The following is a 26617-nucleotide window of genomic DNA, read 5'->3' on the forward strand; positions in this document are numbered from 1 at the left end:
TAGCTTGACAAAAAAAATTATTTTAAACAAAGTAATATACTTTGTTAATGGCTTTTCAATTTTCTACCTTGATTTTCGCCAACAGAAATGATTACGCCAAGGTGTTAGACGACAAAATTTCGACTGAAAATAAATAATGATTTGGTTAAAATAAAATTAGATACTTTCAAGATGTTTAAGTTATTTTTAAAATTACCTGGGTTGATGGAACACTCCATTCACTGTATGTGTCTTTAATTAATATATCTTTTTGATCTAGATAATTTAATTTCACAGGTCTAGATCTATTGTAGATGATGATCATAATATCGGGAATTAGACATAAAAATACAATGACAATTGTCAATAGCCAAAATGATACTGAAGAAAATAACTTGTTGGCAACCCAATACATATCATGGTGTTTTACATGTTGACTTCTATAAAAAATCAAATAATTAATAGCAAATTACAATAATTAGATTTTTTAAATATTCAACTTACAAGTCAATAGAAGAATAGAAAATTGCGACGATAAAAAAACTCAATATTGATAAAAATATACTAGCCAAAAATGGAATTGTCCAGAATGAACTGCGAACAAGTAGCTAAATTAAAAAAAAAAAAGTAAAAGTAGTAAATGGTATTGCAAAGTAAAATTGAGTTGAAGAAAAAATTACCTCCATATTTGTAACAATGACAATAAGATGAAAGATGCAGGTGTTGTAACAATAATAACCAGCAGCATTACCATCGTTTAAATTAACTGGATTCATCAGCCAAAAAGTATATGTACCAAAGTAAATGACAAAAGTGTGCCATATTGCTAAATTAAATCAATTAATACCTTTTTTTCTCAATATATTACTATCATTTTTATAAGAAATAAAACACACTAATTACCTGTAAAAAGCCATGAAATTCTGTGAAAAGTTGACATCAAATAATTACGTTTATTTAGCTGATAAAGTTTTGGATATCTAAGAAGTTCATTTGATTTGTAATCCTGCTCAAGTAGGCCAAACATTAGAACAGGCAATGACGTGAATAAAACATTAAATCCCATTAAAAAAACACTTGTATAAAGAGCCTGGAATTGATAAAAAAAATTAATAAAAAAAGTTACTGGATAAAAAAAATAAATAAATTTATAAATATAATTTACCTGGGTAGAAAAAATACTATTTAAACCAAATAAAAATTGTGGTGTAATAAAAACAATATTTTTATAAAAAAAATAATGTGTTAAAGTTGTTATTCTAATGTAATACCAATGTCCATGAACAAGTATTGCTTTTTCAAGATGCATAAATTTAGCAAGAGCAAAATCAGCACTCATTGTTGCTTGTCTTCCTTCTCTTCCCATTATTCCAATACCAACATGAGCCTCTTGAATCATTGATACATCATTACCACCATCACCAATTGCTGCTGTTAATGGTTTATTTTCTGATGACTTGATTAATTGGACAAGCTATTGATTAAATAATTAATTTAGATATTTATCGATTAAATAATAATTCTTTTTTACCTCAGATTTTTGAAGAGGAGACATTCTACAACCAACCACTGATTCACATGTCATTGCAACAATTCTAAGTAATTCAGGACAATTTTTATATGCAATTGTCATACTTGTACCATCAATCATCAAGCCATATTGTTTGTAAGATTCCAATTTTAATTTTCGTCTAATTAATAAGTAATAAATATCAGTATGTTTATTAAATATTTAATATTATTTTGTTTTAATAAAAAAAAAACATACTCGAAACTTGTTAAAGTTATGTAGCAAATTTGAAGAGTGGTGATATTCATGAGTCGAAGAATTTCAGTACCATTTTTAAAATGACCACAAGAAAATGATATATTTTCTGCAGTTTCAGCTTTATCTCCGGTTAAAATCCAAGTCTAAAATCCAAATGTTTATGTTAATGTTAATTTAAAAATTATTTATAATATATTTGCCTTGATTCCAGCTTGTCGAAGTGACTCTAGGGTCTCTTCAACATTTTCTTGTAAACGATCTTCAACAGCTGTTATTCCAAGTAGATGTAATTTATTTTCAATAGTATTATAAACTTTTGAAACATTAATTGAACGATTAGGTCCAACAATTTGTCTAACATGTTCAATAGAACGACTAAACGTATTATAATCTTGAATTTTTAATTTTTTAAAAGCAACAACAAGTGTTCTAAGTCCTCTTTTTGAAAAATCAGCTAAATGTGCTTTAGATTCTTCAAGTTTACCATCAGCTATCAGAGGTAACATTACTGAGTCAGCACCTTTTGTGTACAGCCATACATCTCCTGCATCATCTTGAAGTATCACAGACATTCTTTTTCTCTCTATTAATTTAAAATAAATAAATAATTTTAATAAAAATAATTGTTGAATTAGCTGCTGGATAAATTACTTGACTTATTAACTTGAGAAATATTTAACCTGAAGTAAATTCAAGCATTTCTAATCTGGTAAATGAAATAATTTCTTCACCAACTTGTATTTCAATATTTTCACCAGAATTATTTGTTAAAATAACACCACATCTTGCTGTGGCTTCAACAAGAGCTTTTTCATCTGCTGATGCTGCCTAATAAAAAGAAAAAAAAAAAGAAACCTGGTATTTATTACTTCATATACTGATTGTATTTTTTGTATGCCTACTTGATATTCTGGAAGGTCTGGATGCATGAGTAGAGAACTATTGACTCTGGTAATAGAACGCTGTCGAAAACTGGCACGAAATGCAGCACGTTTCAAAGCAATACTATCCATAAGAATTGGTGGTGCAACGTGCACAGAATGACAAAGTGATATTGCCATTAAAAAATGCCACAATTCAGACTAAAAATAAATATAATTATAATAAATTAATTTTTTAATATAACTAGCTAATTATTATATTTTTAATTAAATTATTATTTCATTTGGTAAATATGAAATTAAACGTACCGGCCAATTTGTAAGTTTTTCAGAATTTTTTTCATTTCCATCATCTGGAAGTAAATAAAGTTTACCATTGCAATTTTTTTCCATATAAATTTTACCATCAATTGAACATCTTCGAAAAATCATTAAATTTTCAGTCAATGTTCCAGTTTTATCAGTAAAAAGATATTCAATTTGACCAAGTTCTTCATTCAAATCTGATGTATTTACAAGAGCTGATAAATCATTTGTCTCATCGTACATGTCCAAGTCCCAACGAAAAAAAAATGATCCCATAAATCTTTGAAGTTCTGTAAAAGCCATTGATATAAATATTAAAATAACATTTGTTTTTTTTTTTATTTAAATAAAAATTATAAATTACCAACAGTAACGTAGAGAGAAATTGGAACAATGTAATTATAAAGAACAGTAAAATTTAATATATCTTTTAGTATTTTAAAAAATGTCGGTGAGCCATTAATACCGAGATACCAAGATGGCTTGTTAATTAAATAAATTAATTGTTTAATTATAGTTGATATAAAAATTTCCATAATAAGTACAAATATAAAAAAAATTATACTTTTATTTATTGATTTTTCAGCTGTTGAAAATTTATTTGGATTAAATTTTGAGTTTAGTGATAATTTAGTATCTCTCCCAGTATAAACAGCTGTACCAATTATAAATTCAGTATCTTTTAAACGAGAACCACGTAAAATAATATTATCAATTGATAATGAACCAGTTGAAAAATCATCAGTATATTGTACCTCAATTTTTCCATAAAATTCATATAAATTTGCACGAGGATGTTGACAAGTTACTGTAGCTTTCATGCCAACAATTTCTTTGCTAATTTTTCCCATTGTGACTTTTGGTACTTGTAGAGTCTTTAAAATAAAAATTTATATAATTATATTTTTTAAAAATATTTATTAATATGTGTTACCTTTAAATTTGTTTCACCATCTAAATTTGTTGTTGTTACATAACAACAGCCATTTATTTCACTGGTGTGTAGAATAATTATATCACAAGGAATATCCTCATCTCTCGAGACTTTTACCAAGTCACCCACGACAATTTCTTCACAGTATATCGTCTAAAAAGAGAAAACAAATCATACATAATTATTTACACTTGTTATTATTAATTGTAAAAGCAGTTGACTTTAACTTACTCGTGTACATTTATTTCTAATAACAGTGACATTCATACGATTAACTTTGTTGTCCAAACAATGCCTCAAAAAATCTTCGTATGCTTGTTTACCAGCTGTTACAAGTATGACAAATATCAAAGGTAAAAATGTTGTTAATGGTGACACTGGTGAATCAATTGACAATGCTATTAATGCTGATATGAGAAAATAAAAATTTGCTATTCTTCGAAATTGTTCGTACAAATTTTTTGGTATAAAATTCCACAATGTGTACTGAAAAATAAAATATAAATAAAATATAAATATATAAATTTTAAAACAATTTACTAATTTACCTTATTTGTTTTAATTCGATTCCTTGGAAAAACTGTATTTGCAGGATCATTTTGTGGATCAATTGTAAAAATTCGATGTTCGAGAAAATTTGAAGCATTGCTTCTACCCTAAAAAAAATAAAATAACAATTTAATTCGAATGACAAGTTTTTTTAATTAACCACAATTTTTATAATTAGTCTTTGAAGTGAACTGAACTGATTATTAATGCATGACAGAAAAATAAATTTAATAAATACATATTAAAATTTTAGTTAATTTTTTTTATTATCAATGGAAAATGCTGAAAATTTTAAAACCTTGGAGACCAGCAAGATGTCTATATCAGATAATTTTTCAACATTCAGCTCGTTGGAAAAACAGTAGTAGTAAAAATACTTTTTTGTATCCAAACAACAGTCAATATATTGATGAATTGTATCACTCTTGGTTAAAAAATCCCAAGTCTGTTGTATTATCATGGGATCATTATTTTCAATCAATGACAGCTGATGATCACTCAGCATTTGGAAATGTAACATCAACTTCAACAAAAAGCTTTGGTAAAAATATTATAATTTTTTTCATTTTTAAAATTTCCAATACATTTGTTTTTAATAATATACATTTTTTATACAATGATTATTAGAAGATCAAAGTACGTATGTTAATCATCAGAGTTCCAGTTGTTGTGTTCCAGATGTTGATGCAACCATTCGGGCATATCAAGTACATCATCAACGAAATTTTAAATAAAAATATGTTGCTCATCACTAATTTTAATATATCAGAAATATAATTTTTCAAGGCACGAGGACACTTGATAGCCAACACAGATCCACTTGGAATTCAAAATCCAGAATCTGCAAATTTACAAGGTACATCAAATCTTGCTCCGGCTGTTGTTGTTCGTGATCATCTCAAAGGAATGACTGATGCTGACATGGATAAAGAATTTCCACTTGGTTCATTAACAGTCATAGGTGGTGAAAAAAAACAACTTCCACTTCGTGAAATTATCATGAGACTCAACAATGTCTACACTGGACACATTGGTCTAGAGTACACATATATTCCTGACTTGGAAGTGGTACACATATTGTTGTTCTTGTTATATTTTTTATCATTTTATTTTGGCTTTATTAAAATTGTATATTTTTTTAAATTGCAGTTGGACTGGTTGAGAAATAAATTTGAAATTCCTGGAGCTTGGGAGCTATCAGCAGATCATCGAAAATCAATATGGATGAATTTAATGAAAGCAGTTACATTTGAGAGTTATTTGGCTAAAAAATATGGTAGTGAAAAACGTTTTGGACTTGAAGGATGTGAATCATTTGTTCCAGCAATTGTTCAATGTTTTGAGACATCATCTGAACTTGGTAAATTAATTTTTATAAATATATCAACTCTTTGTTAAATCATTTAAATAATATATTATTTATTTTTATTATTTAAAAGGTGTTGAGGCTTTTGTAATTGGCCAAGCACATCGTGGACGTCTCAACACATTGGTAAACATTTGTGCAAAGCCAATGTATCAACTTTTTGTTCAATTTAATCCACTGTCAATTGAAGGATTTGGATCAGGTGATGTTAAATATCACTTGGGTACTCATTCAGAAACTCTGCTTGAAAGAACTGGTAAAACAATTCGTGTTGCAATGCTGGGTAATCCATCACATTTAGAAGCTGTTGCTCCACTTGTTGTTGGTCGAGTACGAGCTGAACAAGTTGCTCATGGTGATTCAAAAGGTGACAAATCAATGGCTGTAATTGTTCATGGTGATGCTGCCTATGCTGGACAAGGTGTTTGTTATGAAACTATGCATTTAACAAATTTACCAGATTATACAACTGGTGGTGTTATTCATGCTGTTATCAATAATCAAGTTAGTCAAATAAAAATATATGGATTTTATACAAATAAAAAAAGCAAACTTAAATAAATTTATATTTTTTAAAAAATAGATTGGATTTACAACAGATCCAAGATATTCTCGTTCAAGTGCTCATTGTACAGACGTTGCTAGAGTTGTTAATGCACCAATATTTCACGTGCATGCTGATGATCCAGATTTAGTTGCATATTGTGCTAAAACTGCAGCTGAGTATCGTCAAAAATATAAAAATGATGTTATTCTTGATATTGTTGGTTATCGAAGAAATGGACATAATGAAATGGATGAGCCAATGTTAACTCAGCCACTTATGTATAAAAGAATAAAATCTCATCCAAATGTTCTTACTATTTACAGTGAACGATTAATTAAAGATGGTGTTATTGATGAAGCATTTATCAAACAAGTAATTTTATATATTTATCATTATCTTTTCTTGATCAATTTTCACTAATTTATAATTTTTTTTTTAATAGGAAACAGATAAATATTTGGATCATTGTGATTCAGAACATAAAAAAGCACAAAGTATAAGTGTAATGCAAATGAAAGATTGGCATGATGTACCTTGGACAGAATTTTTTGCAAATCAAAGTCCAAAAAATAAAATTCCATCAACAGGAATTGATAAATCTTTGATTGATAAAATTTGTACAGCATTTTCAACAAAACCAGAAGGAATTGAACCACATGGACAAGTATTTAGAGTATTAGAAAGAAGAAAAAAATTAATGTCACAACAACAAGCTGATTGGGCAATGGGAGAAGCATTAGCTATATCAAGTTTATTAAAAGAAGGTCATCATGTACGTTTATCTGGTCAAGATTCTGAACGTGGAACATTTTCACATAGAATACATATTATTCATGATCAAAATACAGATAAAACTTGGAAAAATATGTTGAATAATATTTTTCCTGATCAAGCACTTTATACTGTAACTAATTCACCACTTTCTGAATATGGAGTTTTAGGATTTGAACTTGGATACTCAGCTTATGATCACAATACATTGACAATTTGGGAAGCACAATTTGGTGATTTTGCAAATAATTGTCAGGTATTTATTTAAAAACAAAAATATATATTTAATTATATTTAATATAGTTTTTTATGTAATTGTATATAAATTTTTATTTTAGGTGGTGATTGATTCATTTTTATGCTCAGGACAATCAAAATGGGGCAGACAAGTTGGACTTGTTTTACTCCTACCTCATGGAATGGAAGGACAAGGTCCTGAACACTCATCAGCAAGATTAGAAAGATTTTTACAACTTTGTGATGATGATTTAACTCAAATTCCTTGTGAAGGTTCTTCTGATAATTTTGATGATATTATGACACAACAGCTGTTTGAAATAAATTGGATCATATGTAATCTCACAACACCAGCAAATATTTTTCATGCTTTAAGAAGACAAATAATCATGCCTTTTCGTAAACCACTGGTATTTATTTACACTTATTACGACTGTTTATTTTTTTTTTTTTAAATAAATACGTATTTATTTTTTATTTATTTACATTTTGTTAAGTAAAAATTTTTACACTGTTCACTGTGCTAAATGACAATTCAAGTGGTAAATATAATTACCAAGTGTTATCAATAATTGTTTGATAATGATAAAAATATTTTCCAGCAATTTTTTATAATAAAAATTATTCTACATTCAATAATCATAACAATTTTTTGATTAAAAATTTAGGTTATCATGACACCAAAAAGTTTATTACGTCATCCAATGGCACAATCAAATCTCAGTGAATTTGAGACTGGAACAACTTTTCAACCAATTTATCAAGATCCAACAACAACACCAAATACTATTAAAAAAGTATTATTTTGTTCTGGGAAAGTGTATTATGATATTTTGGAAGTAAGAAAAGAAAGAAATCTTGAAAATGATATTGCAATTGTTAGAATTGAACAGATATGTCCATTTCCATATCATTTAATTGCAAAAGACTTTTCAAGGTTTTCCAATGTCAAGGTAAAGTAATGAATAACTGAGCTTGTTTTTTTTTTTTTTAATAATGTTAAATTATTTGACAATAGACAAATGAAGTGTCTGTTTAGTTAATTATTAGCTTGTGTTTATTATAATGAATTTAACATTTTTATTTTTATGATTGTCAAGGTGATGTGGCTTCAAGAAGAACACAAAAATCAAGGTGCATATCATTATGTTCGTGATAGATTATCAATGGCTTTATGTTTGCCCTTGGAAGAGATTACATATGGTGGTCGACCTGTTTCAGCAGCTCCAGCAACTGGTTCCAAGGTCATAAATAAAGAAGAAAAACAAGAAATGATTGAAATGGCCATGAAAATTGACTAAATTTATTTTATAACTTACTGTCAAACAAGCATATCTTCGTTTTCGTTTGAACCATGGTGATTTAATTTTTTTTGGCATGACATTAATAAGTAAAATACTGATAATAAAATTTTTTATTTGTAGAACCAAGTCACATGAAAGAATGATCACTACTGTACTCATTATAAATCAAAGAATATTTGTTAGTTGTTACTCATGGAGGTGTTAATTGATACATCAACGATGCCAACAAACACAAATACAATACATGTTATATATTCTAATGAACTGGCTTTACAAATTATTATTTTAGTACTTATTTATATTATCATACAATAATTTTTTGTTCAGCTGATTTAAAAATTTTATTAAAATAATTATTTAGCTTAAAAGTACTTGCCATTTTTTGAAGCAAAAATTTTATTTTCATTTATTAACAATCTATCTTTGTGAAATTTTATATTTAAAACTTGTTTTATATTAATTCTTAATAACTGGTGAATCATTGACTTGTTGAAAAAAATTTTGCAGTGATATAGAGATGTGATAATACTTGAATGATTTGTTGGTGTTCAATGTTATCATAAGTCTCATTGATAAGCATCATTGACATCACCAAAAATTGATTAAAAAAAAAGATCAGTTGAAGATTTATATAAATAAATTTTGTACTTCATCTACTGGGGAATGAAAAAATATATAAATTTCAAAACTAGAAATGAGGTAATGATATTAAATGAATAATTAAATTTACTGTTTTAATTGTTTGAAAATTAGATAAATAAATATACGCAATTTAAATAATAAATAAATAAATTTTTATTTTCTTCTTTTAATATTTTTTTTTTTTTTGTATAGTTTAATGATTTATTTAAATAATTTATTATTAATTTTTATGAAAATTTTATCAACTATTATGCTAATTTTTTATTTTAATTTCGCGCATTATTGATAACCTTGACGCCATTTTTGAACTTGACCCAATGGGGTGCTAATTAGCGTGACTACAGCGCACCAGCCGTTCTCTTTGCTGCACTTTTTGCAAATTGCGTCGCAGTTTGTTTTTGTGAATTGTTGTGAACGGTTGTCCTTTTTTGGTGCTCCTGCTTGCTCCTGCTTTTTTGTTGCTTGCTTGTCTGGTTTGTCTCTTTTTTAAACTTTATCTATTAAAAAAAAAAATATAAACGTTATCTAATTAATATTTTCATATTATTTTAACATAATAACTGTTAAATTATATTTTATTTTCGGAGTAAAAAAATTTATTCGCAAGATGTTAAAATGGCGCCGCCAATGGACGCAATTTATATGGATGAACGTTGGCAAATTCATTTATTTTTTTTTATTTTTTATATAATTGCGTTGTAATTTTTATCAATCCGTTATTTTTGTATTTCGTTTTTTATTTAATTTATAATGAAAATTGAGATGTTTATTCAGCAAATTATTGACGGTCGTGTTTTATTGTCGGTGGAGGGATTTTCAGATGTCGACATTTTATTATGCGTCTCTTTTCAATGAATAATTTTTTATGTATGCCTGTTGATGAAGGTAGAAAAAAAATTATATATTTAATTTGATGAAAATCGAGATGTTCTTTCATCAAAATAATGACTATCCTGTTTTATTGTTGACGTCGGAATTTTGTTTTGCGTTTTTTCAGCAAATAATTTTTTGCCTGTTAACTTGGGTAGAAAAAAAAATTATCACCTATTTTATATATTTCGTGTTTTAATCAATTTTAAAGTCTATCAAATTCTATTTATTTTTTTTCATTTTTAAAATTATTATGATTATTATTTTTATTCCAAGAAAATTGGCGGTTTTTTTTTTCTTTTTTTTTTTTTTAAGGCTTATTTTCAATAGATGGCATTTAAGGCGTTTTTTTAAATCGCCATCTTCGATAAATAAGAGCGCGAATTTGACGGTGAATTCAAATTCCGATTTGTCTTGTTAGCTGTCGGTTGTTACACACGCATTGCATATTATTTAAAAGAAATATATATTGTTATTATTTTATGAAAAAATAATTAATAATGTTTATTTTAATTTTTGTTACAGATTGGAGAAAAGTATTTATGAGATTAAAAATGTATTTCAAATATTTAATTTTCGCGAAAGTCTTTTTTAGAGTGCAGTGAAAATGTTGTGTAAATATTTGGTTTTTTTGAAAGTGTTTAGTGAATTTAGTAAAAATGTAATGTAAATATATTTAATTTTTGTGAAAGTTCTTGTTGTGAATTCAGTGAAAATGTGAAAATTCAGTGTGTGATATTAATCTGGATTTTGGATATTGGAGACTGCTGCTTGACATGATGATCTGATTCAATCTGATTCTTGATTACTCCATAAAAAGTGAGTTTATTTTACCATATTTTATATTACTTTATTTTTTATCAAATTATTTTTTCTACTTTATTATTATTTTTCAAAATCATAAAGTAATTTTATAATTAATTCATGTGCAGCTTTGAGCGCAATAATCAATTATAAATTTTTAATGATATTTATTTTAAATCTTGTTTTTTTTTCCTGCGCATGTGTGTTTGTTTTTTGCGATTTTATTAGGGAATTTTATTTTTCGAATTTTGTTGTTGTAGCATTGACTCTTTCTAATGTTATTATTTTTATTCGTCCACTTGTTTTTTATTGTTTTGTTTTGATAGTCAAACTCAGTCAAACTGTCGACTCTATAAAACAAATAATTAACAAACAATTATATCTGCGTTGAAATGAAAATAAAAAATTGTTTATATTAATTTAAAAGTGTTTGTTGACATAATTACAATGGGAGATCAAATAAAAATGGAAAATATAGATTTGCAAGAAATGGAAGAAGCAGAAATAATAGTAAGTTTAATTATTATTTATTAATTCCAATTATCAATTTGTTTTAATTAATTATTTCTTATCAACATTTCATTTTATCAAATCATTAATTTTTTAATACTAATGTTAATTTATTATTAGGATGTGCATAAAGCTGCCTTGATGGTTGTAAAAGCAATGCAACTAGTACATCTTATTTTTGAAGATGATGATTCATCAAGTAATGATGAGGATGAAGAAGAGAAAGAACTTCTTGCTTATGTTGCTCAAGCTTCATCTCGAAATAACAGAGGAGATTCTTTAGAAGAATTGTTTCCTCGTTTTTCAGCTGAACAATTTGAAAATTATTTTCATATGACTGTTGAAGCTTATGAAACATTAGAACGAGAAATTGGACCATTATTAAGATCAAATGATTGTAACACTGGAAGACCACAAACAATTATTAAAAAACAAATTTTACCATCATTATGGCTTTTAGCTAAAACAGAAACATACAGGTAGTGTAAATAAATTTTTTTTTTTCAATTTTAATTACACCCCAAGAACAAAAAATTATGTTGATTTTATTTATATTTTAGTGCAGCTCAAGAACTTTTTGGAATGTCAAAGTCTTCATTGTCTAGAAATTTTGAAAGACTTGTTGTAGCACTTAATCAAATTTCATCACGTTTAATAGCATGGCCAACAAAAGAAAGACGTCAAATAATTAAAAAAAAATTTGAAGAAGCAGGTGGTTTACCAAATAACATTGGAGCTATTGATGCAGTATATATACCAATAAAAGCACCAAAAAAAGACAAAGAAATATTTATGACAAGAGAAAATGGTTATGCATTTACTGCCCAAGGAATATGTGATTCTGATTATAAATTTATTGATGTATTTGTTGGCTATCCAGGATCATTTAATGATACAATAATATTTAAAAATTCACCAATTCATGAAGATGTACTTGAAAAAAAAGATGAATTTTTTGATGATGGTGAATATATTATTGGTGATGAGGCATATTCAATACTTGATTGGTGTGTTCCACGTTATATTGACAATGAATATTTAACAACAGAAGAAAAATATTTTAATGATGCTCATCTTGAACAATCAAAATTCATAAGAAAATCATGGGCAGCACTTTTTGGTCGTTATGAAAGATTAAAGTATCTTGATATGAACAGAAATGATTTAATTCCTCCAACTGTTTTAGCATGTTGTGTTTTACACAATATATGCATGGATCATGAAAAAAATAAATTTGAATACTATGCAAGTCGTGGTGATGAATCATTATTATTTCCAGATATTGATGAGGATGAAGTTGTCGAACAAAATGATGCAGGAGTTAAATTCAGATGTGAATTAAATAAACAAATAATTTTAATTGATAAATAATTATCAAATACACAGTTTGATATATATTTTCAGACTACATTTATATTTACATTTTGTACAAAACATTTTGTACTATTAACTGGTATATTTAAATTTTAAAATAAGGACAAAAAAAAAATGAAAAAAAAGAAAAAAAAAAAAAAACATAAATAATCATAAAAACTGTACATAATTAATAAAATAATTAAATTTTATTTTCTAATGCTTGTTTTAAAAGTTCAGTTGCAATTTTTAATTCAGAAAGTGCTTTTTTTTGTAGTTCTATTTTTTCACGATGACGACTTTCACGTCGTTCACGATTTTCATTTGTTTTTTTAAATAATTTATCAACATTTGTTAATTTTCTTTTTTTATATTTTGGTGTTGGTTTATCATCTTTTTGTGGTTCTTCAATTTCACCAACTGATAATAAACAACTACGTCTTGATGATACAGCATATTCTGGTATATCACTTGGCATTGTACCGAATATTTCATTAAATTCATCATAATAATCAAATGTTATTTCTTCAGTCTCCTTATTGTCATTTTTCATATTATCAAGTTTTTTAATATATTCACTTTTTAAATAATAAAAACGATCTTTACATTGTGTTGATGTAAATGAATAATTTTTAGTTTTCATAGCTTCATTTATTTTTCGCCAAATTGATTCATTACGTATTTTTAATACATCTATTTGTCGATAACAATTAATGAGACTAAGTGTTGCATCAGTTGTCCAAGTTGCTCGTTTTTTAGTTGTTCCTGTTGAGCTTACTGTTCCATTACCACTACCAGATGCTTGATTAACAGTTTTTTTATTTGATGTTTTTGATGCAATTGGTGGTTTTAATACACTTGGTGTTTTTAATACACTTGATGTACTTGATGTTACAGTTGTTCCATTAGGTTTTTTATCATCAGCACCCATAACAGCTATGACACGTCCTGTATTTGGATTTATCACTATGAATTTTTTTTTTGTATACTCAATTATTTCTTTTTCAACTAAATTATTAGATGGAGGTGGTGGTGGTTGTTTTTGTAGTTGTTGTTGTGCTGATGCTGATGCTGGTGCTGGCGTTGGTGCTGGTGCTGGTACTGGTAGTGTTCGTGGTGGTTGTTCTTTATGCAATACAACAACATTATTATTACCAGTACATAATTTTTTAGTGGCATTCATTGTTGATGATTGATTATCAATTTGTGGTGGAATTATTTTTAGAAACTTGGATAGATTATATGTGTTAACTAAACTCTCTGTTAAATCAGCATAAACAATTGTATTTGCTGAAATTAAAAAATTAAAAATATATAGCATTTAAATCAACTGGAATTGTAAATATTGGGTTATGTTATACTTACTTGATTTTTCATGTAATACTAATTTTCCATTCTCAAAAACAAGCTCTTTTGACTTGTTATCAATTACTGGAGTGTGTGTTTCTTTTGAAAATGAACATGTAGACATTTTTCTTAAATACATTACTTTATTTCCAAGAATCCTGAGATGTACACTTTGTGTTTAAATTATTTCTAAGGTAACTAAAAATCCAGGTAAAACTGGTCTTTATTAAATAGCATGAGACAAAATATATCTGTAGAAATTAACAACACTTTTTATGTTATTGATAAACAAAATTTTTTGATTATAAATATAAATACACTGCTGTTATTACTCTATTAGAGTACACAGCAGAGAGTACATGTTTTTTTTTTTGTTTTTTTCAATGGCGGCGATTAATTTATGCTAGGATCCTAGGAACTGTTTGCTTTGTTTTTTTTTGTGTATTTTTTTTTTTTTTTTCGAGTGTTTATCGTGTTTATATTGGCAACATTGCTGTTGTTAATTTTGTGAAAAATGGCTGCTGCTTTGGAATCAATGGTTGTTGATGAAAAACAATTACCAGAAAAACCAGTTAATCGTGAAAAAGTAAGTTATAAATTTATTATTAACAATTATTTTATAATTAATTTTTATTTAATAAATTTTAACAACAATATTCATTACACTTCATTCATTATTTATTGTTTTTTTCGAATCTTGCATAGTATAACCTTCATTTTAAAGCGGCAATTATTTCAAAATATTATTAACAACAATACATATTATTCATAATAATCATCTCAAATATTAATATCTAAATAAAAAATTAAACTGTATAATAATATGTATATTTTTTCAGACATGTCCATTACTTTTGAGAGTATTTTGCAATACTGGTCGTCATCACAATATCATGGACTACAGCAGAGGCAATGTACCTTCAAATGAATTACAAATATACACATGGATGGATGCAACATTACGTGAAATAACTGGTCTTGTTAAAGAAGTTAATCCAGATGCAAGAAACAAGGGTACATATTTTGATTTTTCTCTTGTAACACCAGAATTAAGAAATTCTGGTTACAGAATGAGAGAAATTGGTGTTACATGTTCTGGTCAAAAAGGTGCTGATGACAACAAAACACTTGCACAAGCAAGGTAAATAAAAACAAATTAGTTTAATAATAAAATTAAAAATAACAACATTGAATTAATTAAAATGTATAATTTTTTTTAGATTTACAATTGGTGATTACTTGGACATTTCCATTACTCCACCAAACAGAGTTCAACCAGCAATCAGACGAACTGGCATTAGACAGTACTGAAATAAATAATATCTACATTACATTAAAAATTAATTGCTAATTTTTTAAATAACTTTTTTTAAACTCACCATCTTCTTGTGAATTTTGAATTAAAAAAAAATAAAACGAATAATGTAAGTGCTAATGTTAATAAATAATAAAATAGTACAAATAAATTGAGGAAAAAAAAAATTTTTCTTTTATTTAAAAATGCACACAATACAATCATATATATATTTACATAATATAATAATAAATAAAATACCATAGGTAAGAGAGAGCTAAAAGTCAGCGATATAAATGGAAACAATTAATTTGTATTAAATACAAAAAAAAACACCAAGTTGATTAATTAGTCATTATATTTACTAAATTGACAATAATATTTTAGAAGAATGAAATTTTTTTTTATATATTTAATTTGACACATTTATTGAATTGATTCTTATTAGGAAAAATTTATTTTTTTCGTTTTTCACAGCCTGTTTTTTGGATGATAAGTTTATTTTTTTGTCTTGTAACTTGAGTTTTAGGTGGTCCAATTTTTTTCAATTCTTGTTGTTGAATTCTTGGTGGACTTGATGCACCAGGTAATATTGGACATCTAACAAGTTCCTCAAGAGCAGCAAGTCTACGTTTAAGAGTATTATTTTCTATTCTATATTGAACAAGTTCATTACCTTTATCAATAATATCATGACTTGAACTACCAGTTTCATCATCAAAATGACGAAACATTAAAGCTATTTTTTCTTCATGTTGTTTTTGTAAAAATACCATTTTTCTTTCAGCTTCAAAATTAACATGTTTTAAACTATTACGTAATCTATGATTAATAACTTCTTGTGTTTGTAAACGATTTTCAGTTTCAGCAATTTGTTCATCTAATATTTTTGAACTTTCTTTTAAATCAATAACTTTACGAAAATATTTTAAAAATAATTTAATAATTTCATCTGATGATAATACTGATAATCTTTCCATTAATATTGATTCAATATTTTCTTTTTTATTTTGATTATCATCAAAATATTTACGTCCACATATTTTTTCATTTTTATGCTCAATAATAACATCAATTGCTTCAATTGTTTCACCACATTCTAAACGTTTTCTTTCTTCAACAGTACTTAATAATTCTTTTTGAAATTTAACATCTAAATTACATTTTTCATCAACTAAACGTTGTTTTGTTCTTCTTAAATTATCAATTTCATGACGTAATGCTGCTTTTTCATCAGTATCATCAGTTTTTTCAAGATTCATTGATTTTTCAGCTAATACATAACCAAGATGTAATATTCTAGCACTTATTGCTTCTTTTTTTTTATCAATTTCATCTTTTGATCTTGAATAAACTCTTTCATCTTCACTTTCTGATTGCATTTCTTTTAGTTTTGATGCTGTTAAATTATATTTTTCTTCAAGTTCACGTATTTTTTTTTGATCAATTGATAATTCTTCTTCCAATTGACCCTTTCTTTGTTCTTCTTTTTTTAATTGTTTTTTTAATTTTTCCATTTGTTTTTTTGATGAATTTAATGAACTTTCAAGTTCTAATACTTTTTTAGCTGAATCATCAGCAATTTGTTTTATCATTTCAATATCATGCATTCTTTTTTCATAATTTATTGCAATTTTTTTATATCTTTCAATTTCATGTTTATGTGTTGTATTTTCATTATCATGATACATTGAATTTTTAACTTGTGCAAGTTGTGTTTTTGTTGTACACCATTCTTCTTCTAATTTTGATCTTTTACGTTGAATTTTCATTTTTGCACTACTACGTGTTTCTGAATTTTTTATCATATCAGCTATAAATTTTTCTTTTATTTTAATTGTTGTTTGTAATTCTTCAATTCTTTTATGTGCACCATCTAAATCAGATTGTATTTTTTTAACTTCAGTTTGTTTAGCTTCATTATTTATTGTTAATGCTTTAAGTGTTTTTATTTCTTCTGGTATTTCATTACTTTTTAATGTATCAATTAATATATCTGGTGAATATTTATTTTTCATTGTATAATTATTATTATTTAATTTTTTTTCAGCATTATTATCAATTAATTTATTATTTTTTTCATTTGCATTGTTTTGTGGTAGCTTTAAACCACCACTAAATACAGCAATATCATTACACATTTCTGAGCCTGGTAGCATTGAATTTCTACGTGTATTTTGATTTCTCATTGGTATTTGTTTAATATTTTTTGCATAATCATCATCATAATTATCATCATCATCATCATCGTCATCATTATTATCACTATTATTATTATCATTATTACTATGTTGTGTAACTATAAATTTATTATTTTCAAATTCATCATCAACTGAATCAATTAATTTATCAGTTTCAATTTTTAATTTATTCATACATTCATCTAGCTTTTCAAGAAAATCAGGATTTTCTGATAGACTTGCATCACTCTGTTCTTCTTCATCATCCTCATCTTCATCATCATCCTCGTCTTCAGTAATATCTTCATCATCTTCATCATCATCATCATCATCTGAATCTTCATCTGAATATTCAGATACATTACGATACTCAGTACGATTACCAGACTCATCAGTTTCAGTAACTTCTTCAATTATTTCAAGTGATCTACGTGGACATTCAGTAAAACCAGGAATACTTGCTGTATCATCAGATGTTATACATTCTTCATATTCTTGTTTCATACATAACCATTGTTTTATTTGATCTTGTTCATTATGTGGTAACATATTATTTGTTACTATTTTTGAAAATAAACCCTCGGCATTTGATACTAATTTTGACCATTGTGTTGCTGCAAATTCTAAACGAAATATATCAGCACTTGGACTTCTATCACCAGATGTTATTGTATCATGAGTTTCATCACCAGTTTGTTCACTATCTTCATCACGATTATCATTTCTCACTTCACGATATGATCCTTCAATATATTGAGCTGTAATACAACTATGATTGTCCAGGACATTTTGTGAATGAACCCAACCGTAGTGCATCATAATTATAATATTATTAACAATACATTAACTGTAAAAATAATAGAAAATAAATTAGATTATTGTTTTAATAAAATTAATAAAATTAATAATTACATGATAATTTATTTAACAATATTGTTGATAAATAAATAACTTGACAAGTATTTATGCAACATGACGGAACTGGACCAACTGGTATTGTAAATATTTTTTTTTTTTTGTTATAAAAATTGTGTACAAAAAAAAAATAACATCCAAAACATGTAAACACTATCAAGAGCGTCAGTCGTATGGACCATTTTTTTCGAGAGAGAGACAGCAAGAGAGAGAGAGATTTCATCTCCTCAAGTGGTAAGCCCCTTTTATATCGATTGAGTAGAGTTTACTAAAATTGGCGCTTCTTTTTTAAACACCCGCCGAAAATTATTGTCATCATCATCAAGTCAAAGGCTTTGTTGTCATGTTTTTTTTAATTGTTTATAAATTTTATTTATCATTATTTCGTTATCTTGTATAATATGTAATTGTATTTAGCTATTTAAAAATTATTAAATAATATATGTATAATTATATTATTTAATAATTTACTAATACATTTAAATGAAAAAAATTAAAACAAGTATAATTTTTATATCCGTTGTACTTTTACTAACATACTTTGCGCAATTCACTAGCTTGTGTCAGTTTTATTTTTTCAGTTGTGCACGTGGTGCGAATGCGAGTGGACGTTTATTTTATTCTCCGCGTTTAAATTAATTTATGTAATATAATACATAATTAAAGAAAAATAAAAATCAATTAATAAAATCAATAAACAAATATATTTTCAAGTAAGCTAAATAATAATAGAATAAAAAAAAAATATTTCTTCTGGAAAAAAATTAATAAAACAATGTCAATTATTTGAGTGATTTTTAAATGATAAAACAAGATGTAAAAAAAAAAAGAGTCATCAATTTGTTATTTTTTTTTCGTTAAATTTATTTTTTTTTCCATTCTCTACTTTCACTTAACGCGGCTTCTTTTAAAACAACTGTCACATTCTTTTTAATATTATTCTTACTGTGACGCAAGATGCTTGCTGACTTATCAATATTTTCATTAATTTTTATCATTTTTTTATATCAACTTGCTTCCGTGTAATTTAATCAAAACATAGTAATGTGAAATTTACAAGTTCATCGACATTTATTATTTAATTATTATTAATCGTCAAACGAGTATATGTATTTTTTTTTTCATCGAGGTAAATATATAATTTTTATATTGCTGAAATTGGAATTTTTTTTTGTTTTTTTCACTTTCGTTGCGGGAGAGTTTCTAGGGCAAGAGTGTCGCAAGGTAGAATGCAGGTATATAGAAGGAGGGAATAGAGGGACGATCATGTTTTTTTTATTTATTTATTTTTCATTTCGACAATGTCAAGGACAGACTATGTTAATAAAGTTGTTTTGTATTTGAATATTTTTATTATCTTTTTATTATCTTGAGTGAGTTTATTTTGGTTGGGTAAAAATATTGTTGAGATGCACATTATTACAGTTGGATCTTTGTAAATATTGCACCTCAAGGATACGTCAAATCAATACGAGATAATGCAACGACGTAAAAACATAGGTTATTAGTATGTAGCAAGTGTTTTTTATAAACAAATATTAAATTACTGAGGTCATCAAGAAAATAATAATACAAGTTGACAAAAAAAAAAACATTTTATTTATATATTATCAATTTTTATTGAAAGAATATTAAATAATAAAATACATAATTTTGAATAATTAATTCATTACATATTATAGTTGAAAAAAAAAAAATATTGATTTATTATTATATAAAAATTTATAGAAAAAAAAAAACGAATGAATGTTATTGATAATTTTTTGTTTAATAACTTGCATATGAAATTTAAAATTAATAAATATTTATAATTTATTACGTTAAAAAAAAAATTGATGCATAATTTCCCATTGCAAATTCGGTGAAAGTTACGAGTCGCGTGGATTTATTTATATTTACGTTAAAATATCAATATAATCAGTATTTTTTTTTCTAAAATGACAATTTATGTCTACTTTTTATGATTTTTCGGATAAAAAAAAAAATAAATGAATAATAATTGAAAATAAAATTTATTGTGCTGTGTTAATGACGTAATAAAAATCAAGAAAAATTCTAAAAATAAACTGAAAATATCAAACAAATTGAAAATAAATAAAAATAATAATAAAAAGAGTGACACTGCAATTTGTCTAGTCAATCTATATTTTTCATTTTTTTTTTTTTTTACAATAATTTATTTGATCTATTTATCTTATTGAGTCAGCAGATTTCGAAAAATATTTATTCGGTAAAAAATTTTCTAATGATCTAATTTGATATTTAAATTTATTTGTATAAATATTTAAAAATATTAATATTATTAATTGCACTGATCTCAAGACAAAGTGCATTTGTGAGAAACCACTTTATAAATAAAAATGAATAAAAAAAAAAAGAAGAATAATTATATAACTGTTAAGCTATAGCTTTCTATTCGCATGTTCGATACATTCATGATGCAAGTATTACTTGAACAGTTGTATTTATAAAGTTTTAAAAAAAATTTCTCGGTAATTTTTTTAACTGACCCAAAATCCGTGAGCGATTTAACTTTATATGGTAACCTTGATCACATTTTAAAATCAATAAAATATAAAAATAATGAAAATAGTTATTTTATAAATAAATTTTCATTTTTTTTTTTATTGCAAAATAAAGATAAGATTGTTGTTTTTTTTTTTTTTTTACTGATAATTATAAAATGAAAATTAATCACATTTATTTATTGAAATTGTGATGTTTTGAGTGAACTTGAACTCCCTATCTCTCCACATATTCCTCTGATGTTTAAATGAATATATACTATTATTAATTTTCGATAAATATTTATTTAGCTTATTGAGTTTTGCATAAATTAAATAAATTATAAATAATTATTATAATTTTCTTATGTATTTTTAATTAAAGCTAATTTGTTTGTTAATTTTTATTATTTAATAATTTAAAGATATGGAAAAACAAGAGTCAGAAATGTCGTCATCAAGACCAATTGCAACGGCACCACCACCACCACCCTCACCATCAGCATTACCACCATCATATGAGGAAGCCATTGCAACGTCAATAAGAATGACAAATTCACCCGTTAATATTACATCATATACATCACGACTACCTTTATCAACTCCATGTAAGTTTGTTACAAAATTAATTACTATTATCAACATTTATCCACATGTATTATTTCTACTTGTTATTTTTATTTACTCATGAATTGCATGATAAAGTTTCAATAAATTAATATAACACACGTTAATCATTAAAGTGATGTATTAACAGCGCAATTTTACTTGTAATATATACATTTTTTTTTTTGTTTATGTTTTTATATTGCAAACTAATGATAGTCTGTAGAATATTAATGTTTATTAACTAAACTAGTTATACTTGAAAATATTTTTCCATAAGCCGTTATGAATTTATTTTTTTTAAATTAACAATCAAATATATATTTTGACAAAAAGTTTTCTAAATTACACAAAAATATACATTATGCTGAAACATTAATTAAATTTAAATTGGTAATTATTGTTTTTTTTTATTAACTTTTTCTTTTTTTTAAAAAATTAAATAATCTTTAAATATAATTGATAAATAATTAACATGAAAAGTAAGTAATTGATATAAATATTTTTAATTTTTTTTTCAATTTTTTCATAAACATTTTACCATGTTAGATTAATTGGGGCTTAAATAACTGTAAAAGTAAGTTCATTTTATTTAAAAACATTATCACAATTAACAAGAATTAAATTAGACAATAAAATTTTAATTAAATTAAAAAAAAAAAAATTAATTATTTGATAAATAAAATAATTAAATTAATTTTTATATGTTTTTGTTTTTAATCTAATTTTTTTGTTAAAAAATATCTTTTTTTAATTCTTGTTTTTATGTATTTTTTTTTGTTGATTATTTTTTTATTACAAATATAATAACTTGTTTGTATGTTGACAAAAAATTAAAGAATAATTTTTTTATTATTATTTTAGATATTCAGCCAACAGTACACATGCCACATCCAGTTAATTCAGAATGTGATACATCATCATACAGTCCACCTCCAGCATATCCAATAACTTCAGGAATTCGAATAGTTAGACCACCACGAACATATAATTTAGCACCAGGAGCTGTTAAAATGCAATGTCCATCATGTTCACTTGAAATAAAAACTTCAACTGTCTCAGATCATCAACCTATGGCACATTTTTGTTGCTTGATACTCTGTATTCTTGGGTAAAAAAAAAAACTAACACACACTTATTTTTTCTATTGTCAATATACAATTACAATTATGACTATTAATCAAAATCATTATTTATTTTTTTCAGATGCTGTTTGTGTTCATGTTTACCATATTTTATGAGTGCATTTATGACTGTTCATCATTTTTGTCCTCGATGCAAAGTCTATATTGGTACGTGGAAAGGTTTTGAATCATCACGACGACTAACTACAGTTTAAAAATATAAATCTAATAAGCCAACAAAAATCCAAGTGCATTATGAAAATAAAAAAAAAATAAAAACCATATTTTTAATTAAATAAATAATATTATTTTCACTTATGCAATTGCTTGTTATTAGTGATCAACTGATTGCCATTATATATTTTAAAAATAATATAATTACATCAAGAAAATATCTATAAATAAAACGATACAAATAAATACGATTGCTTAAACTTTTTTTTTTTTTTTCTTTTATTATCATTTATCATTTGTTAATTAGTTGACAATGTTTTGCTATATTATCTACGTCACAGCGATAGAATTTAGAAAAGACAATATATATATTGTTAATATGATTAAATTATCGACTTGAAATAACAACATCTCGATAATAGAAAATCATCATTTATCATAGTTATATTATTTAAACATCTATTCGTATTTTATAATGAACAGATTGTCTTATTTTTTTTTTTTATATAAAGATTTTCCTTATGAAAATTTATTTGAATGTAATGTTTATCTGTGATTTTTTAATGACAATTTATGTGATTTAATGACAGCAAATATCACAAGTGGATAGATATACATAAAAGGTATGTGTATCAATTGGTTTTTTTTAAATTCGAAAATTGGTTAATATTAATTGTGATACATTGATTTTTCATATAGTTTTTTTTGGACTTGATAGTCAAAGATTTGAAAAATGTATACAGTTTTTATTTATTTATTTTTTGGGTTTTTAGATTATTGATTTTTATATTGTTAAAGTTAACTACGTATGTGGTACTAAATTTTTCACTAAATTTGGATTATGAGGTAAAAATTGTTGCTGTGCAACTGATGATAGTTGTTTGTCAATTGGTTTTGTATAATCATATAGTGATGGTGCTTCACAAAGTATTGCAAATGTACCAACAATTGATGCAATTGTAAATATCCAAAGAAATAATCGATCTAATACCATTGCAACAAATCCCCAATCTTGATCTTCCTGTAATTAATAATATAAAAATAATTAAAATTAATTTATTGTTATTTTTATAGTTATTCAAAAACTCACAGCATTAAATTCATCCTGTCGTTGTATATGATGTTGAATAAACATGACATTATGAAGAGCTTTTTCCAATTCAAAAGGATATTTTTTTCTTGGCACCACATCACTCATTGATTCATCAAGACCAGACATAACTGTTGGAAGTCCATTGTATCCTCTTATTCCTGTTTCTAATGTACTCAAAAATCTATTTGTTGCAGCTTGTTGTTGTTGTTGCTGTTGTTGTTGATGAAGACCATTACATCCCATTATTAAAGCTATTTTTTTTTGTACAAATATAATAGAGTTAATTGGTTAAAAAAATAAAAATGTTTATGTATGAATTTATTACCTCCTCGATGTCTCAGGGATTCTGGTGATGACATAACTGATGGTGATCTCATTGCTGCTGATATAGCATCATCAAATTTATTTTTTTTACCAGGTTTACCTCTTCCATATATTTTATGAGCAGCTAAATCATTTAGCAAATCATCTGGTACTCGCATTAATAATAATTTTGGTAATCTTCGTATAAATATTTTTCTAATCCATGGTGCCATTTTATGAGTACTTGGTTTACGATAATGAACATTTAATATTATAATTGTTATAACAACTGATAATGCAACTAATATCATTGTAAATAATAAATATTTTCCTAATAATGGTAATGCAAGTGATGTTGATGGTATTATTTCAGATATTAAAAGGAAAAACATTGTTTGTGATAAAAGTATATTAATACATAATGCAATTTTTTCACCTGAATCAGCTGGTAAATAAAATGCAAGAATTGAAAGATATGATATACTAACACATGGTATTATTAAATTAACAGTGTAAAATAATGTTTTACGTCTTAATGATATATTAAAAAATATATCTGGATATGGCTGACGACAACATGGATAAAATTTTTCATGTCGTTCAGCTGGTACACCAAGTATATCCCATTCAACACTTGGATAATATTCACGAAGATCAATTCCAACTTCTACCTTGTTGTTATCTTTTTTTTGTCTCATATGTTTTAAATCAATCTGTAAAATATATTAATTTATATTTTTAAAAATTTATTGTTTAAATATATATACATTATGGAAAAAAAATTAATGCATATATTATTACTTGAAAACCATCATATGTCCATGAGCCAAATTTCATAAAACAAGTTTGTTGATCAAATGGAAAATAACGTACATCAATTTCACATGATGATTTAAATATTGCTGGTGGTGTCCAAAGTACTTTTCCCGTATAATGAAGTACAGCTTTTGTCATTGTTGTGACACCATATTCACCATCTGCACTATTTTATTTTTAAACAATTTTAAAATTTAATAAAACTTTTTTGTTTAATAACTAACTAAGCTACAAAAATTAATAATTAAAATTTAAACTCACTTGTTATAAAGTACTATGTCTGGTAACCAAATGTGTTCACTTGGTACATAAAGTTCTGTAACACCACCGTACTCTGAGGGATTCCATCGGAATTTATGATCAACCCATTCCTGTATAATAATAATAAAACAAAATTTTGATTAATTAATTCTATTTATATTAATAATTTCATTATTATTATTAATATTACTTACGTGATCAAGCCAAACGTTTGTTGTTAAAATTTGATCTTTGAGATTCTAAAAAATAATTTTTCATTTATTTAAAATTTTTTTAATTATAAAATTTATTTACTTACTAAATCAATGAGTTGAGATAATCTTAGACCAAGTTTAACGACAACAATATCGGTATTATTTGATACTGGTCGAATGAGACGATTATAATTTGACAAAAGATCATCGTAAAGTCTTTTTGCATCAGGATTTCCTTGACATATATCAATTCCAATAATAATCAGAATTATATATTTTATTGCTCTCATAATTGACCCTTTAAATATTATCATTATTATTATTTTAAATAACTAAAGTATTATCTATTTTTAAAAACAATCTGAAAATTTTATAATCAACGATAATGATCATTAAACTTTTAAGATTTTTTTTTATATCGTTAGAAATTTTTTCTTTACCGTCGGCAATAAAATATCATCAAGAGTTACGAACCTGTTGCTTGATCACGATTTTTATTATAAATAATTAAATTAATTATTTTTTATTATTATTTAAATCCATGAAAATTTAAACTTTCATAAATATTATTTAAAGTTTTTTTTTTTATTTATAGTACACTTTGTTTTCCTTTTTTTTTTTTTTATCTCAATCACAATTTAAGATTTATTCGTTTTTCTTGTTTCATTTTATTTTCTATTTTTTATATCAATTTGTATTTTATCTTGAAATTTTACGACAATATATTCAATTAATATATTAATAATATTAATAATAAGTAGTGTTATTATTATTATAATATTTGTAAAAAATGAAAATTAAACGTAGATGAGTTTTTGAGATGTTTAGTTGGGTTGGTCGTGCAGCCGGTGGACCACTGGGCTGAAAATTTTTGTGAGGGTGCGCACCAACCCTTATTTCTTTGGCTGCAGACGAAACAAACAAGAAGGGGAAATGATCGATACGCGACTGCGCATTTTTAATATTTTAATAATATCATTCGCGC

At 25.5% G+C, this 26617-nt stretch overlaps 8 protein-coding genes across 13 annotated transcripts; 4 read left to right on the forward strand and 4 right to left on the reverse strand.

Annotated features, from left to right (window-relative positions):
• Positions 1 to 29: 29 nt before the first annotated feature.
• On the reverse strand, positions 30 to 4877 carry LOC122861161 (phospholipid-transporting ATPase IF-like). The gene is made up of 17 exons (XM_044165370.1): positions 4795 to 4877; positions 4417 to 4519; positions 4100 to 4354; positions 3869 to 4021; positions 3299 to 3809; positions 2938 to 3224; positions 2650 to 2829; positions 2428 to 2575; positions 1948 to 2330; positions 1748 to 1890; positions 1511 to 1670; positions 1145 to 1453; positions 883 to 1069; positions 660 to 805; positions 484 to 587; positions 197 to 416; positions 30 to 123 (listed from the first exon to the last, which is right to left on the reverse strand). The coding sequence occupies exons 1-17, from the start codon at positions 4875 to 4877 to the stop codon at positions 64 to 66; spliced, it is 3432 nt and encodes a 1143-aa protein (XP_044021305.1). The 3' UTR covers positions 30 to 63.
• Positions 4878 to 4897: 20 nt separating this feature from the next.
• On the forward strand, positions 4898 to 8774 carry LOC122861171 (2-oxoglutarate dehydrogenase, mitochondrial-like). Its single transcript, XM_044165382.1, has 10 exons — positions 4898 to 4958; positions 5045 to 5124; positions 5204 to 5485; positions 5567 to 5777; positions 5857 to 6287; positions 6367 to 6702; positions 6773 to 7357; positions 7440 to 7748; positions 8007 to 8291; positions 8439 to 8774. Exons 1-10 carry the CDS (start codon positions 4898 to 4900, stop codon positions 8637 to 8639), a joined length of 2781 nt encoding a protein of 926 aa, XP_044021317.1. The 3' UTR covers positions 8640 to 8774.
• An 897-nt stretch (positions 8775 to 9671) lies between these two features.
• On the forward strand, positions 9672 to 23211 carry LOC122859304 (lipopolysaccharide-induced tumor necrosis factor-alpha factor homolog). Of its 5 annotated transcripts, XM_044162801.1 has the most exons (5): positions 9672 to 9757; positions 10680 to 10973; positions 21487 to 21669; positions 22532 to 22778; positions 22874 to 23193. In XM_044162801.1, exons 3-5 carry the CDS (start codon positions 21489 to 21491, stop codon positions 23004 to 23006), a joined length of 561 nt encoding a protein of 186 aa, XP_044018736.1. In that variant the 5' UTR covers positions 9672 to 9757; positions 10680 to 10973; positions 21487 to 21488; the 3' UTR covers positions 23007 to 23193. The 5 variants fall into 5 exon arrangements, with proteins under 5 accessions (XP_044018736.1, XP_044018709.1, XP_044018719.1 ...); XM_044162774.1 differs by lacking the exons at positions 9672 to 9757; positions 10680 to 10973 and adding an exon at positions 19137 to 19686 and having other exon boundaries at positions 22874 to 23211; XM_044162784.1 differs by lacking the exons at positions 9672 to 9757; positions 10680 to 10973 and adding an exon at positions 19155 to 19270 and having other exon boundaries at positions 22874 to 23192.
• On the forward strand, positions 11259 to 12998 carry LOC122859286 (protein ALP1-like). Its single transcript, XM_044162742.1, has 3 exons — positions 11259 to 11468; positions 11589 to 11947; positions 12029 to 12998. Exons 1-3 carry the CDS (start codon positions 11406 to 11408, stop codon positions 12837 to 12839), a joined length of 1233 nt encoding a protein of 410 aa, XP_044018677.1. The 5' UTR covers positions 11259 to 11405; the 3' UTR covers positions 12840 to 12998.
• LOC122859294 lies at positions 12996 to 14543 on the reverse strand. The gene is made up of 2 exons (XM_044162755.1): positions 14187 to 14543; positions 12996 to 14111 (listed from the first exon to the last, which is right to left on the reverse strand). Exons 1-2 carry the CDS (start codon positions 14305 to 14307, stop codon positions 13024 to 13026), a joined length of 1209 nt encoding a protein of 402 aa, XP_044018690.1. The 5' UTR covers positions 14308 to 14543; the 3' UTR covers positions 12996 to 13023.
• On the forward strand, positions 14640 to 15564 carry LOC122859331 (histone deacetylase complex subunit SAP18). The gene is made up of 3 exons (XM_044162812.1): positions 14640 to 14754; positions 15008 to 15309; positions 15389 to 15564. The coding sequence occupies exons 1-3, from the start codon at positions 14683 to 14685 to the stop codon at positions 15477 to 15479; spliced, it is 465 nt and encodes a 154-aa protein (XP_044018747.1). The 5' UTR covers positions 14640 to 14682; the 3' UTR covers positions 15480 to 15564.
• Positions 15687 to 18723, reverse strand: LOC122859266 (kinesin-like protein costa). The gene is made up of 2 exons (XM_044162709.1): positions 18555 to 18723; positions 15687 to 18489 (listed from the first exon to the last, which is right to left on the reverse strand). The coding sequence occupies exon 2, from the start codon at positions 18459 to 18461 to the stop codon at positions 15918 to 15920; it is 2544 nt and encodes an 847-aa protein (XP_044018644.1). The 5' UTR covers positions 18462 to 18489; positions 18555 to 18723; the 3' UTR covers positions 15687 to 15917.
• Positions 23212 to 23220: 9 nt separating the features above from the next.
• On the reverse strand, positions 23221 to 26490 carry LOC122859273 (acetylcholine receptor subunit alpha-L1). 2 transcript variants are annotated; one of them, XM_044162721.1, is made up of 8 exons: positions 26107 to 26490; positions 25737 to 25930; positions 25633 to 25677; positions 25439 to 25548; positions 25163 to 25343; positions 24384 to 25074; positions 24056 to 24309; positions 23221 to 23986 (listed from the first exon to the last, which is right to left on the reverse strand). In XM_044162721.1, exons 2-8 carry the CDS (start codon positions 25920 to 25922, stop codon positions 23768 to 23770), a joined length of 1686 nt encoding a protein of 561 aa, XP_044018656.1. In that variant the 5' UTR covers positions 25923 to 25930; positions 26107 to 26490; the 3' UTR covers positions 23221 to 23767. The 2 variants fall into 2 exon arrangements, with proteins under 2 accessions (XP_044018656.1, XP_044018665.1); XM_044162730.1 differs by lacking the exon at positions 26107 to 26490 and having other exon boundaries at positions 25737 to 25993.
• Positions 26491 to 26617: the final 127 nt, after the last annotated feature.

This window comes from Aphidius gifuensis, linkage group LG1, assembly GCF_014905175.1.
Source record: "Aphidius gifuensis isolate YNYX2018 linkage group LG1, ASM1490517v1, whole genome shotgun sequence".
In the NCBI taxonomy this organism is placed as follows: domain Eukaryota; kingdom Metazoa; phylum Arthropoda; class Insecta; order Hymenoptera; family Braconidae; genus Aphidius; species Aphidius gifuensis.

Excerpts from the sequence above, each read along its gene's own strand:
- LOC122861161 (XM_044165370.1), bottom strand. The coding sequence starts at position 4,877 with ATGATAATACAACAGACTTGGGATTTTTTAACCAAGAGTGATACAATT. Across the intron at positions 3,225-3,298 it reads TTCTCTCTACGTTACTGTTG|AACTTCAAAGATTTATGGGA; the intron begins GTAATTTATAAT and ends TGGCTTTTACAG. Across the intron at positions 2,331-2,427 it reads AATGCTTGAATTTACTTCAG|AGAGAAAAAGAATGTCTGTG; the intron begins GTTAAATATTTC and ends TTAAATTAATAG.
- LOC122861171 (XM_044165382.1), top strand. The coding sequence starts at position 4,898 with ATGACAGCTGATGATCACTCAGCATTTGGAAATGTAACATCAACTTCA. Across the intron at positions 5,486-5,566 it reads ATATTCCTGACTTGGAAGTG|TTGGACTGGTTGAGAAATAA; the intron begins GTACACATATTG and ends TTTAAATTGCAG. Across the intron at positions 8,292-8,438 it reads CAAGGTTTTCCAATGTCAAG|GTGATGTGGCTTCAAGAAGA; the intron begins GTAAAGTAATGA and ends ATGATTGTCAAG.
- LOC122859286 (XM_044162742.1), top strand. The coding sequence starts at position 11,406 with ATGGGAGATCAAATAAAAATGGAAAATATAGATTTGCAAGAAATGGAA. Across the intron at positions 11,469-11,588 it reads TGGAAGAAGCAGAAATAATA|GATGTGCATAAAGCTGCCTT; the intron begins GTAAGTTTAATT and ends ATTTATTATTAG. Across the intron at positions 11,948-12,028 it reads GCTAAAACAGAAACATACAG|TGCAGCTCAAGAACTTTTTG; the intron begins GTAGTGTAAATA and ends TTTATATTTTAG.
- LOC122859294 (XM_044162755.1), bottom strand. The coding sequence starts at position 14,307 with ATGTATTTAAGAAAAATGTCTACATGTTCATTTTCAAAAGAAACACAC. Across the intron at positions 14,112-14,186 it reads AGTATTACATGAAAAATCAA|CAAATACAATTGTTTATGCT; the intron begins GTAAGTATAACA and ends TTTTAATTTCAG.
- LOC122859331 (XM_044162812.1), top strand. The coding sequence starts at position 14,683 with ATGGCTGCTGCTTTGGAATCAATGGTTGTTGATGAAAAACAATTACCA. Across the intron at positions 14,755-15,007 it reads AACCAGTTAATCGTGAAAAA|ACATGTCCATTACTTTTGAG; the intron begins GTAAGTTATAAA and ends ATATTTTTTCAG. Across the intron at positions 15,310-15,388 it reads AAAACACTTGCACAAGCAAG|ATTTACAATTGGTGATTACT; the intron begins GTAAATAAAAAC and ends AATTTTTTTTAG.
- LOC122859266 (XM_044162709.1), bottom strand. The coding sequence starts at position 18,461 with ATGATGCACTACGGTTGGGTTCATTCACAAAATGTCCTGGACAATCAT.
- LOC122859304 (XM_044162774.1), top strand. The coding sequence starts at position 19,665 with ATGTATTTTTTTTTTCATCGAG. Across the intron at positions 19,687-21,486 it reads GTATTTTTTTTTTCATCGAG|ATATGGAAAAACAAGAGTCA; the intron begins GTAAATATATAA and ends AATAATTTAAAG. Across the intron at positions 22,779-22,873 it reads TTGATACTCTGTATTCTTGG|ATGCTGTTTGTGTTCATGTT; the intron begins GTAAAAAAAAAA and ends TATTTTTTTCAG.
- LOC122859273 (XM_044162730.1), bottom strand. The coding sequence starts at position 25,946 with ATGATAATATTTAAAGGGTCAATTATGAGAGCAATAAAATATATAATT. Across the intron at positions 25,678-25,736 it reads TATCTCAACTCATTGATTTA|AATCTCAAAGATCAAATTTT; the intron begins GTAAGTAAATAA and ends ATTATTTTTTAG. Across the intron at positions 25,075-25,162 it reads GGACATATGATGGTTTTCAA|ATTGATTTAAAACATATGAG; the intron begins GTAATAATATAT and ends TATATTTTACAG.